This window comes from Eriocheir sinensis, chromosome 17, assembly GCF_024679095.1.
Source record: "Eriocheir sinensis breed Jianghai 21 chromosome 17, ASM2467909v1, whole genome shotgun sequence".
Lineage (NCBI taxonomy): Eukaryota > Metazoa > Arthropoda > Malacostraca > Decapoda > Varunidae > Eriocheir > Eriocheir sinensis.
Window position 1 is genome coordinate 19,180,319 of NC_066525.1, and position 13,088 is coordinate 19,193,406.

Below are 13,088 nucleotides of genomic sequence, written 5' to 3' on the forward strand. Positions count from 1 at the left end.
CCCATGGAGCCCGGGGGAGGCAAACAGCACAACAATATATATATATATATATATATATATATATATATATATATGAGCAGCGAGTAGCGGGCTTTTTTATTATTGTTTCCTTTTTATTGTGCCCTTGAGCTGCCTCCTTCGGTGTAAAATATATATATATATATATATATATATATATATATATATATATATATATATATATATATATATATATATATATTATATATATATATATATATATATATATCTATATATATATATATATATATATATATGTATGTAGTTGTATGTAGTATGTATGTATGTGTGTTTGTGTAATTCACCACGGCCTGATCACGAGTTGGACTCGTTTTCGCCAGCAGGTACCCTCCCGACGAGAGCAAGTGCTCGTTTCGTCGATCTCTGGGTACTGCCAAGACCTCACACACCACACACCCCATCCCCCTTGCTCAAGGAGGAACAGTAACCACTCCTAGTTAACCGAAAAAATCCGGCCTGAGCGGGGCTCGAACCGCCGCCTGTTTGGCCGTTAAGCCTCGCAGCGCAGCGCTCTACCGATTGAGCCACCGGAGCGGTGTGTGTGTGTGTGTGTGTGTGTGTGTGTGTGTGTGTGTACTTTCTTCTTTCTCACAGAAGTTGTTAACTATGTACCACTGTCCACAGATCCTCAGGAACCATGTGATGGTGCGCGTGGGAGGCGGCTGGGACACACTGGAGCACTACCTGGACAAGCATGATCCGTGCCGGTGTCGCCAAGGTAAGGACATCCAAGTCATATTTTCCATGTACACCAGTAGGATACATGCAGTCAGCCAATGGTCCTGTTCGACCGTGATCTTGTTCGGCTATTAGAACTTTAGGCCGAATGTCACGTAACCCGTTAGAATGGACGTTTAGGAATTCTTGAAAATCTGACACGCCAGAACAAGAACCGCAAGGATTTCGCAAGATTTAGGGAAATTCTTGCTCGGTCTAGGGATAATTCTTGACCGCCAGATGACGGCTCTAGTCTCAGTCCGCGTTGTAAACTCGTAGAAATAGCATCCGTGTTCTCGTTTCCGATTGCATTTTTGCTTTGATGTGCAATCTTTGTGTTTTCAGCACTACAGAATGCGTTCTATGTGCTTTAACAATGTGCTCCAGAAAGATGGTTAAAAGGGATGGTGCTGCATAGAAGAAAACAGGAACGGCAAGTACTATGCTCGAAACAGGAACGGGGTGCTAGCGTCGGCGGCTTGCATGCCATCCTGGACGTGTCTGACTCCCGTTCCCCCTCCATCTCGGACGATACGTTGGGTTACCTTCATATTGGTGGTCGAACGTAGTTCCGGTGCCTCGAGAATAGGGAAACTGCCGCTATTAAACCCCGGTGCGAAGCCTCATACGCCTCGAGCGTACGTAGTTAGCGGTTGTGCGAGTCTCCGTAACAACCGTAACACATTGATTTGTGTTTTATATTATTCATCATTGCTTTTGGTTAGGAACATTAACTTAATTCTGTATAAAATACCATGTAAAATGATTTTTATATAAATATTTTTTAGAGATATGGGACGCATTGATGGGATTTACATTAATTTCAATGGGGAAATTCGTTTTGGTTTACGAGTATTTTAGTGTGCGAGCAAAATTCCCGAACAAATTGAACTCGTAAACCGAGGTATGACTGTATTATATATATATATATATATATATATATATATATATATATATATATATATATATATATATATATATATATATATATATATATATATAAGTGGTAGGCGGTGGCTAAGTGGTTAGCGGGCGGGCCGCGCTTTCAGCGCGTGTTGGACGTCGCGGGTTCGACTCCGCCGCTACCACGGGGGTTTTTTCACTCCCCGCCGAGTGGCATAAAACTACCCATATGCTGTCCTGAAGACCACCCATCAACCCGGACTCTAGAGGAATCCGTCCAAGTGAATCAAGAACGAGCTGCGGGGGGGCAGCATGAGCCAAGAAATTATGGCGCCACTATAAAACACTTGCCTGCGCCATGACGGGCTGGGGCCGACTACCATCCAGGCCCATAAACAAACCCTACCGGCGCTAGAGGCTGACACCAAAAAATTATATATATATATATATATATATATATATATATATATATATATATATATATATATATATATATATATATATATATATATATATATATATATCTATATATATATATATATATATATATATATATATATATATATATATATATATATATATATATATATATATATATATATATATAGCTGGGATTTTTCAGCCGAGTGGCTTAAAAACTACCCACATGCTGTCCAGAAGACCACCTATTAACCCACACTCTAGATTCTAGGATTAAAGATGAGCTCCGGGAGGCAGCATGAGCCAATGTAAGATGGCGCCACTATAAAACACTTGCCTGCGCCAGAATGGGCTGGGCCGACCATCAGGACCCACAGGGACGAAGCCTTGGACCGACCATTAGGATCCACCTGGAAGATGCCTACCGGCGCAATAGACCACAACGTACAAAAACAAAAAATACTATATTTATATCTATATATATATATATATATATATATATATATATATATGTATATATATATATATATATATATATATATATATATATATATATATATATATATATATATATATATATATATATATATATATATATATATATATATATATAGATAGATATATATATATATATATATATATATATATATATATATATATATATATATATATGCGCCTACGTGCGCAACGACATCACTTGCTCTCGTGCCCACGACCTTGACTCTTCTGAATTTTCCACCATCTGGTTAAGACTTCACTGTCATTCTATTACTAAATACATCTGTGCTGTTTATCTCTCACCTAACTCTACCAACTATGTAAAATTCTTTGACTATTTGAATTCTAAAGTGGAGCACATCTTGACCCACTCTCCTTCGCTGAAATCTCCATCCTAGGAGATTTCAATGTTCCTACCAGCTTTGGCTTTCATCCTCTTTCACTGACCATCCTGGTGAACAAGCCTACAACTTTGCTATCCTCAACGACCTAGAGCAGTTGGTCCAGCACCCTACACGTATTCCCGACCGTCTTGGAGATCGGCCCAACATTCTAGACCTCTTCCTTACCTCAAACCCTTCTGCTTATTCTGTCAAACTGTTCTCTCCGTTGGGCTCCTCCGATCACAATCTTATTTCTGCATCCTGTCCTATCGCTCCTGTACACCCTCTGGACCCACCGAAGAGGCGATGCTTCTGGCATTTTGCTTCAGCTCGGTGGGACGACCTGAGGATGTACTTTTCCAATTTCCCATGGAATGATTATTGCTTCCAGGATAGAGACCCCTCTGTGTGTGCTCAGCGCATCACAGAGGTGATTGTCTCTGGAATGGAGGCATACATTCCTCGTTCTTTCTCTACTCCTCACGCAAAAAAGCCTTGGTTTAATCACGCTTGTTCTCGTGCTGTCAATGATAGAGAGGTAGCTCACAAAAGGTACCAGAGCCTTCAAACTAATGCTAATTATGAACTTTACATTTCTGCCCGAAATCGTGCCAAATCTATTCTCCGACTAACCAAAAATTCTTTCATTAATAGAAAATGTCAAAACCTTGCTTTCTCTAACTCTTCCCGTGACTTCTGGCATCTAGCCAAAAACATCTCCTCCAACTTCACTTCTTCATCTTTCCCTCCACTCCTCAGTCCTGACGGCAACACTGCCGTCTCATCTCTTCTCTCAAACTTTTTCTAAAAACTCCACTCTGGACGATTCTGGGCATATTCCTCCTACTCATCCCCCCTCTGACTCCTTTATGCCTGTTATAAAGATTCTTCAAAATGATGTTTTCTATGCCCTCTCTGGCCTCAATCCTCAGAAGGCTTATGGACCTGATGGAGTGCCTCCTATTGTCCTTGAAAACTGTGCCTCCGTGCTGTCACCCTGCCTGGTCAAACTCTTTCGCCTCTGCCTGTCAACATCTACCTTTCCTTCTTGCTGGAAGCATGCCTTCATACAGCCTGTACCTAAGAAGGGTGACCGCTCCAATCCCTCAAACTACCGTCCTATTGCTTTACTTTCTTGTCTATCTAAAGCTTTTGAATCAATCCTTAACCGGAAGATTCAAAAGCACCTTTCCACTTATGACCTTCTATCTGATCGCCAGTATGGGTTCCGCAAGGGGCGTTCTACTGGTGATCTCCTAGCCTTCTTAACTGACTCTTGGTCATCCTCTCTTAGCCGTTTCGGTGAAACTTTTGCTATTGCGCTGGACATATCAAAAGCTTTTGATAGGGTCTGGCACAAATCTTTGCTTTCAAAACTACCCTCCTACGGTTTCTATCCTTCTCTCTGTACCTTTATCTCCAGTTTCCTTTCTGACCGTTCTATTTCTGCCGTGGTAGACGGTCACTGTTCTTCTCCTAAATCTATTAACAGTGGTGTCCCACAGGGTTCTGTCCTATCTCCCACTCTTTTCTGTTGTTCATTGATGATCTTCTTTCCAAAACGAACTGTCCTATCCATTCCTACGCCGATGATTCCACTCTGCATTATTCAACTTCTTTTAATAGAAGACCCACCCTTCAGGAACTTAACGACTGCAGAACGCTTAGCCTCAGACCTTACTATTATTTCCGATTGGGGCAAGAAGAACCTGGTGTCCTTCAACGCCTCAAAAACAGTTTCTCCACCTATCCACTCGACACAATCTTCCAAACAACTATCCCCTATTCTTTGACAACACCCAGCTATCACCTTCCTCAACACTAAACATTCTCGGTCTATCCTTAACTCAAAATCTCAACTGGAAACTTCATATCTCATCTCTTACTAAATCAGCTTCCTCGAGGCTGGGCGTTTTGTACCGTCTCCGCCAGTTCTTCTCCCCTGCACAGTTGCTGTCCATATACAGGGGCCTTGTCCGCCCTCGTATGGAGTATGCATCTCATGTGTGGGGGGGCTCCACTCACACAGCTCTTCTGGACAGAGTGGAGGCTAAGGCTCTTCGTCTCATCAGCTCTCCTCCTCATACTGATAGTCTTCTACGTAGAACTCTTAAATTCCGCCGCAATGTTGCCTCTCTTTCTATCTTCTATCGATATTTCCACGCTGACTGCTCTTCTGAACTTGCTAACTGCATGCCTCCCCCCCTCCCGCGGTCCCGCTGCACTCGACTTTCTACTCTTGCTCATCCCTATACTGTCCAAACCCCTTATGCAAGAGTTAACCAGCATCTTCACTCTTTCATCCCTCACGCTGGTAAACTCTGGAACAATCTTCCTTCATCTGTATTTCCTCCTGCCTACGACTTAAACTCTTTCAAGAGGAGGGTATCAGGACACCTCTCCTCCCGAAACTGACCTATCTTTCGGCCACCTCTTTGGATTCTTTTTAGGAGCAGTGAGTAGCGGGCTTTTTTTATTAATGTTTGCTTTTTGTGTGCCCTTGAACTGTCTCCTTTGCTGTAAAAAAAATATATATATATATATATATATATATATATATATATATATATATATATATATATATATATATATATATATATATATATATATATATATATATATATATATATATATATATATATATATATATATATATATATATATATATATATATATATATATATATATATATATATATATATATATATATATATATATATATATATATATATATATATATATATATATATATATATATATATATATATATATATATATATATATATATATATATATATATATATATATATATATATATATATATATATATATATATATATATATATATATATATATATATATATATATATATATATATATATATATATATATATATATATATATATATATATATATATTATATATATATATATATATATATATATATATATATATATATGATTCCGCGAATCCGCGATTGATGGGACTTTAATCAAATAGGGAAAATAGGGTTTCGTTCTACCATCTCGATCGAATAAAAAAAATGGATTTCTATGGCATTTCTATGCATTGTTATATAGTTTTACATACACATAAATCACAAATTAAATATGGACTATAATAATTTAACACTCACTCAGTGGTTAGTTGTGGTGAGTGTGAGTGCGTATAGGCGGTGGTGGTTGGCGGGCAATTGGTGTTTTTGCGGTAGTTATCGGTCGGAAACTACGAAAAAATGCAATGCAATGAGTACGATAATTTGGCAACACTGCGCTCAGCCCGTGGCATCAGTGTTTACTGGGCCCAAGGTCTAAATAGATCTTGACTGGGCCCTTGAAAGGTAAGAACGCCGCTTTGCTCGTCTTCCACCCAGCCATCAAGTATTAGTGAATTCTTGTCTCTCCCCTTTGTGTTAATACTTATATGTATATCCATATACATCCAGTATATTATTAATTAATTTGAGTGTTTGCTTGGCCCTTGGAAGGTCCATTTGTTGCTGTTCCCGGCGGTACGCCCGTACAAACTTTATACCCGTTACCCCTCTGCCACTGTTGCAGTCTCCGCCATGTTTGTTTACTCCTCAAAGCAGTAGCCCCTTAGGCAGTTCTGGCAGGTCCCAGTTAGTATCAAGGATTTTAAATGTAAAATATTGGGATTTAGGGCCGTTTCAGTCACTTTTCTTTGTTTTGATCGTTACCAATGAGCGGCGATCGCCGCTATAGTATTTCCAAGTGAAACTGGGTTGTGGCACCTGCGGAGTTAGACCTGCCCCGCACCTTGCCACACACACTTAAAACCTCTCTCTTCCTCTGCAGCCACCACTACCCCACCGGCCACTTTCACGTAGAAATACTGTAGCGGCGATCGCCGCTCATAAGGAACGATCAAAACAAACAATAGTGACGTGAAAGCGGCACTTAGTAAGGTTCAGACGTAAAAAGAAAGAAAGAAAAAAAAATATGCATATATATATGAGTCGTCAGGCTCAATGGTACATCGAGATGTCATTATATATATATATATATATATATATATATATATATATATATATATATATATATATATATATATATATATATATATATATATATAAAATATCAGGCTCAATGGTACATCGAAATAATATTAGTACTGTATTCTATGCTGCAACGATGAGCAAAACTTCTTGATAAAGTTTGGTTAGACGATTCGGCCGTTTGCCAGTATAGACGTTACGTCTTAAATGATTGACAGCCACAACGACCAGCCTGGGAAACATTCCCGGAGAATTCTCCGAGCAAGTCTCCCACATCGACTTGCTTTAGCCACGAGATTTCTGGATGCCACCATGACCTCCTCCCCATAGGCTTTTCTTACTCAGATATAATCTGGGGAGCAGAGTCGACTTCTGAGTAGCGTGCTACATAGCCGTAGTTGGCGTTCACAGACTATGCAGGTGATAGGCATTGAATCGGTCTCGTGGAGAAATCGCCAGTTTGTCACAGTCATTTCACTGATTCCTGATGTCCCTGCAAAGACACTTATTACCCAAAGCTTCAAATTCCTTCTTCAAGTCACTATTTAGTGTTCATATCTTACATCGATTGAGTAAAACAGGGAGCACAACCGGTTTGAAGATTGGAATCTTCGTCCTCCACAGGTATCAACAACGCCATATACTCGTCCTGAGCAAATCCATAACACTGGGAGCCAAGCAAAACCACCTTAAGACTATTTGACTAGACCTGCTTTTATTTTGCACTATATTTCCAGGGTAAGTGAAATCGTCCAAGACCTGGATGTCTTCGCCACACTCAAAACGGACTATTATTTCAAGTAAGCCCAGGAGTCTTGCTGGTAGTCATAATGGCCTCGATTTTTTGTGCAGTGCCTTGAGAATAAAAACCAGAGCTTCCAGTGACTTGGCCAAAATTATTAGATACACCATCGGCAATAACAAAGTCAGTGACCCTGGTAAACCTGATAGATGCTTCACAATTACTTTTTCCCACAAATCTACCCAGTACCCGGACCAAACAAGCTTTTTAAAATGATGGAGCAAAGACAGCCGTGCCTCACTCCCGTGCCCACTAGAAAACTACTGGATCCCCCCCCCCCCCCCCCATACACACACACACACGCACACACATAATTTGCAGCACTCCCAATCCCAGAGTATAGGCCCGTCAACAGACAGGAATTCTACAGAGTATCAGGAGATTCTAGAATTCCTGGCAATACTTGAACCAAACACCTTGAAATCGACATAGGTTGCAAACATACCCTGTTGAAACAGATATCGGCGCTCCAAAAGTACGCGAAGCGTTAGGATGCGGTCGGTTGTCGACTTAACAGGCATGAACCCGGACTGCTCAGGTCGCTGCAACTTCAGCAACTGGCAGAGAATCTGCATGAGCAACAGATGGGCAAACACCTTGCCTGATACACTGAACAGTGTAATACCGCAGTAGTTAATGCATCCCTTTCCAGATAGGGACGACCAGCGAATAATATCAGATTGTTATGTGGCAGTCAAAATCACGTACTACCCAAGGATCACGAAGCCTCTCCAGCTTTGAGCAGCTCTGCACTGATGTTACAAACACCAACTGCCTTTCCACCCCTCAATCTTGCCACAACCTCTCTGACCTCGTCAAGAGAGGGTGGGCTTTCGTCCATGGGTAGATCCGTATCCACTACTTGTAATCCAGTATTTGGGAACTACTTGCTCAGAAGGTCTGCCGTTTACAGCTGCTCGAAGTACTCAACCCATCAACCCCTCTGTCCATCCAAGTTTGACATGAGGCAACCATCTGTTCTTCCAGTGACATCTCAAGTAATGGACGGCGGACTCTTTTGATTTTGCGGCGCCCTTGTCATTAAGCCGCGAATTTTGGAAAATAAACCGCTTTGGTGCGAATCGCCATAACTCCCTTATTTCTGGGGCTACAGAAATGTATTTGGTATCAATCGACGGCAAAATGAAAGAGCTATATTTTTCAATGAGCGACCGTGCTTAAAAACCGACTCGAAAGGGTAAAGAATTGAATAAATGCGCAAAAAACGGCTCTGAAAAAAAACTATTTTTGAGTTCCATTGAAACCCACTCATTTTTTGAGAATTTCAAAAAACTTGTTTAACAAATAATTTACCCCTACCAATGTGCTCTCCAATATGATGCATAACGTTTCCCTACTCCCAGTAGTTTCATCGCTAGAGCTCGAAACGTAAACCCTTTTGAGAGCGATTTTGACGAACTCCAGACACTTTGCCGTTTTTGTGTGTATATATATATATATATATATATATATATATATATATATATATATATATATATATACATATATATATATATATATATACATACATATATATATATATATATGTATATATATATATATATATATATGTATATATATATATATATATATGTATTTATATATATATATATATATATATATATATATACGCACACATACATACATACATACATATATATATATATATATATATATATATATATATATATATATATATATATATATATATATATATATATATATATATATATATATATATATATATATATCTATATATATATATATATATATTAAATGTATTATTCATAAATGGGAAGAAATAGGGTTGAATATTAAAAAAAATAATAACATGTATAATAAGGCGCTTAATATAGGTTGATTTATATAGTGAAATGATTTTATAAAAATAGTAACTTTTTATATAGATATCTTAAAATAATTTTAGTACAAGATAGTAAACATATTGAGGTGCTCATATATGAATTTTTATGCAGATATATTAATTTTTGTGGCGTCAGGAAGGTTTTTCGTCGCGGCGCGTGAAATAAGTCAGATTCAGCGAATATTCGTCGCGACTTCTGGTTAAGCTCGAGCAAAAACTACTGAAGCTAGGAAGGCGTGCTTGGTGGCAAATCAAATCTCTATTAATACAGATTAATAATCAGAAAAAATTTGGAAAGCACTAAATAAATAAAAAAACGTTATAAGCAAAAGGGCCGAAAAACAGGCTATATTGTGACGGCTCGACGACAAACTTGGAATCGAGCCATCAAAATATCCTTCGAGCTGGCCAAACTACATTGCCAAGAGGGGCTACATGCCAAATTACAGCCTTCTAGAGGGAATAGCAATGCCACACTAGACAAAAACGGCAAACTGTCTGGAGTTCGTCAAAATCGCTCTGAAAAGGGTTTACGTTTCGAGCTCTAGCGACGAAATTACTGGGAGTAGGGAAATGTTATGCATCATATTGGAAAGCACATTGGTTGGTTACTATTTTGTTAACTACGTTTTTTGAAATTCTCAAAAAATGAATGGGTTTCAAGGTTGGGAACTCAAAAATAGTCGTTTTTTACGAATTTATTCGATTTTTTACCCTTTCGAGTTGTTTTTTGAGCCCGGTCGCTTATTACAAAATATAGCCCTTTCATTTTACCGTCGATTGATACCAAAAAACATTTATGTAGCCCCAGAAATAAGGGAATTATGGCGATTCGCACCAAAGCGGTTGATTTTCCAAAATTCGCGGCTTAATGACAGGGCTGAGACAAGTTTCCGGTTCATAGTGTAGGGTTCACTGGTTCTTCGGATAGTGCTAACCTGCTGGAGTTTGGGACAATTCCCACGTATTTTATTTCGGCCGCTGTCCTGTTCGACTGTAAGGACTTTCGGCCGTATGTTTTTAGGCAGTTAAACAATTCGGCTGAGAAACGTTTCAGCCCCAGGAACGTTTAGGCCCCCCTTTCCCAACCCTGGAGTCGTGACCCAAAGTGGGGTCGCCAAAACCTCAAAATATCAAACATGGTGTTATTATATTATAATAACACATATACAACTAAACTGGTGGGGTCGTGGTCATGTCTAGAGGTGCATGATTGGGGTCGCCTGAAAAAAAGGTTGGGAACCACTAGTTTAGGCCGTGAGATGCTTCGGCCGAAGGGGCGAAGGGACCGGTGAGAAAATCGTATCAAACGAATCTACAGTATGAGACAGATAGGAATTGTCTAGCTTGGGAGCGCCATATGACCAGTGCAGTTGTGGCGCCATGATTTTAGTCAAATCAATCTAGCTTGGGTTTGGCCTCAGACGACATAAAATACCTTTGCATTTATGTATACATACATATATAACAGAAGGAAAAGATTACCCACTGGAATAAAAGAAATGCCGAAATTTAAAATCAAATTAGAAATAGTGGTAAGATTTCAGATAAGTAGATAAAAGTTTATCAAATAAAAGAATGGAAATTGACCAGTAATGCAAGTAGGTACGATGTTGCCCGTCACATTCATCGCACTGAAACGCATGCTGATGGCGTCGTATTCCTTTGGCACACACAATGCACGAATGGTCGATGGTGTTTGACCCTTGAAGGAAGAATACAAGGAGGGGGCATGACGTCACAGAAGTGAAGCCAGCTTGGCTCAGCCCCCTCCCCGCCACGGCCCTCAATTCCACCCAAAACATTGCCCGACTGGCTGAACGCGCAACACCCACATAACATTTCCTCGGTAAGATACAATGATTTTTGTGGCGAAACATTACATAAGAGACGATAAAACTGGGCCAGAAAAAGAGCGACACAAAAGAATGCGAATGATTGCCTAGTACAGGTAACTCTCGATTTACGCGAGTATTGCGTTGTTGGAGAGGTCGCGTAAATCAAAAACAATGTAAATCAAACAAGAGGTAGGTTTCTGTCGAAAAATAAATACCGTATTTTTCAGCGTATAGCGCACACCTTTTTCTCATAAAAAATGCCTGAAAGTTTACCCCTGCGCCTTGTACGTCGAATGTACAAATTTTTAATGATTTTTTCTTCTTTGGGGTGTTTTTAAGGGTCTGTTTTTTGTCTTATCCAATAACAACGGCAAACTTTCCTTTATCATTGTATATAATCCTTCATAGTCCGTAGCTGTCTTATAATATGTTACCATAGAATACAGGGCGATCTAATAACTACTATACAAAATTGACATCGATGGAGGATTGCCCATGCCTTGCTGTTATCCCGTTTTTCCGTCGGGCGCCATTTGTATGATCTTGATCTTGATGTCACAGGTGGCTTGATAGTTTTACTAAAAAAAGGAGCAGCACAAGCTACATAAAAATTCATATTGGAAAAAAATATCCATGTGTTCATTATTAATTATTAATATTAGTGAGAATAATGGGGTAAATATGATATCAGAAACTGTATATCATGAGTCTTGTACGAGGAGATATTTCGCGCAATACCAGCCAGGCCGCCATTTGCATTGTTTACAAACCACACAACCACACCCATACAACAAACAGCTGCATGGCGCGTGTCACCAGAAACGTGTGAATTGTGTCTTGCCTAGTTCTCTGTCATAACCTACGAGTGATGGTGAGAATAATATGCTTATTCACTTCATTCAGTGGAGAGAGAGAGAGAGAGAGAGAGAGAGAGAGAGAGAGAGAGAGAGAGAGAGAGAGAGAGAGAGAGAGAATATCCATATCACCGAGATATCCACTCAGGCACTCAGTCTCAGCCTCACTCGTGTGAGGAAGAAATGAGGGACACCATGAGTGGCTAGCTAGTATTGGTACCGGTACCGATCAGTCTGGTACCGGTACTGTACCATATAGCTAGTACCGTTAGTACCGGTAACTGCCCACCCCTATTGTTGAGTAGCGTGGCAGCGTGGGTACTGTATTGTTGTTCAAGTGGCGCGCGGGAAGAACTGAGCTCTGCTGTGTGGCCGCGGCGCTATGTGAGTCCAGTTGCGTGAGACATCTGGTGGCCACTCCATAAAATATCGCGTATAAGTGGAAAAAACGTGTAAATAAATCTTTTTTTTTATTTTGGACCCCGCGTTATTTAAAAAACGCGTAAACCAAACTCGCGTAAATCGAGAGTTACCTGTAGTAATTTCAAGGAAATCATCTGTAATTCTTTTTCCATGACTTTTACCCACAAAAAGATCAAATTGCTGGAATTTAAAGGTCTTTGGGTGCTATTAGAAATGCTATGAGTACAAAATTGTTTTCCAAAACATGTGAAATAAGTGGAATTGGTAGGACCAAGTCGCCTTAAACCACATTCTCTCTCTCTCTCTCTCTCTCTCTCTCTCTCTCTCTC

The 13,088-nt window shown here is 39.6% G+C and overlaps 1 protein-coding gene across 1 annotated transcript in view; it reads left to right on the forward strand.

Moving 5' to 3' along the window:
• The window catches only part of LOC127000057 (serine/arginine repetitive matrix protein 2-like), an 89,498-nt gene that overhangs the window by 13,700 nt on the left and 62,710 nt on the right, over nt 1–13,088 (forward strand). Inside the window, exon 2 of the mRNA XM_050863470.1 lies at nt 664–757. Within this exon, the coding sequence (XP_050719427.1) occupies nt 664–757 (94 nt within the window). The remainder of the gene's footprint in view (nt 1–663; nt 758–13,088) is intronic.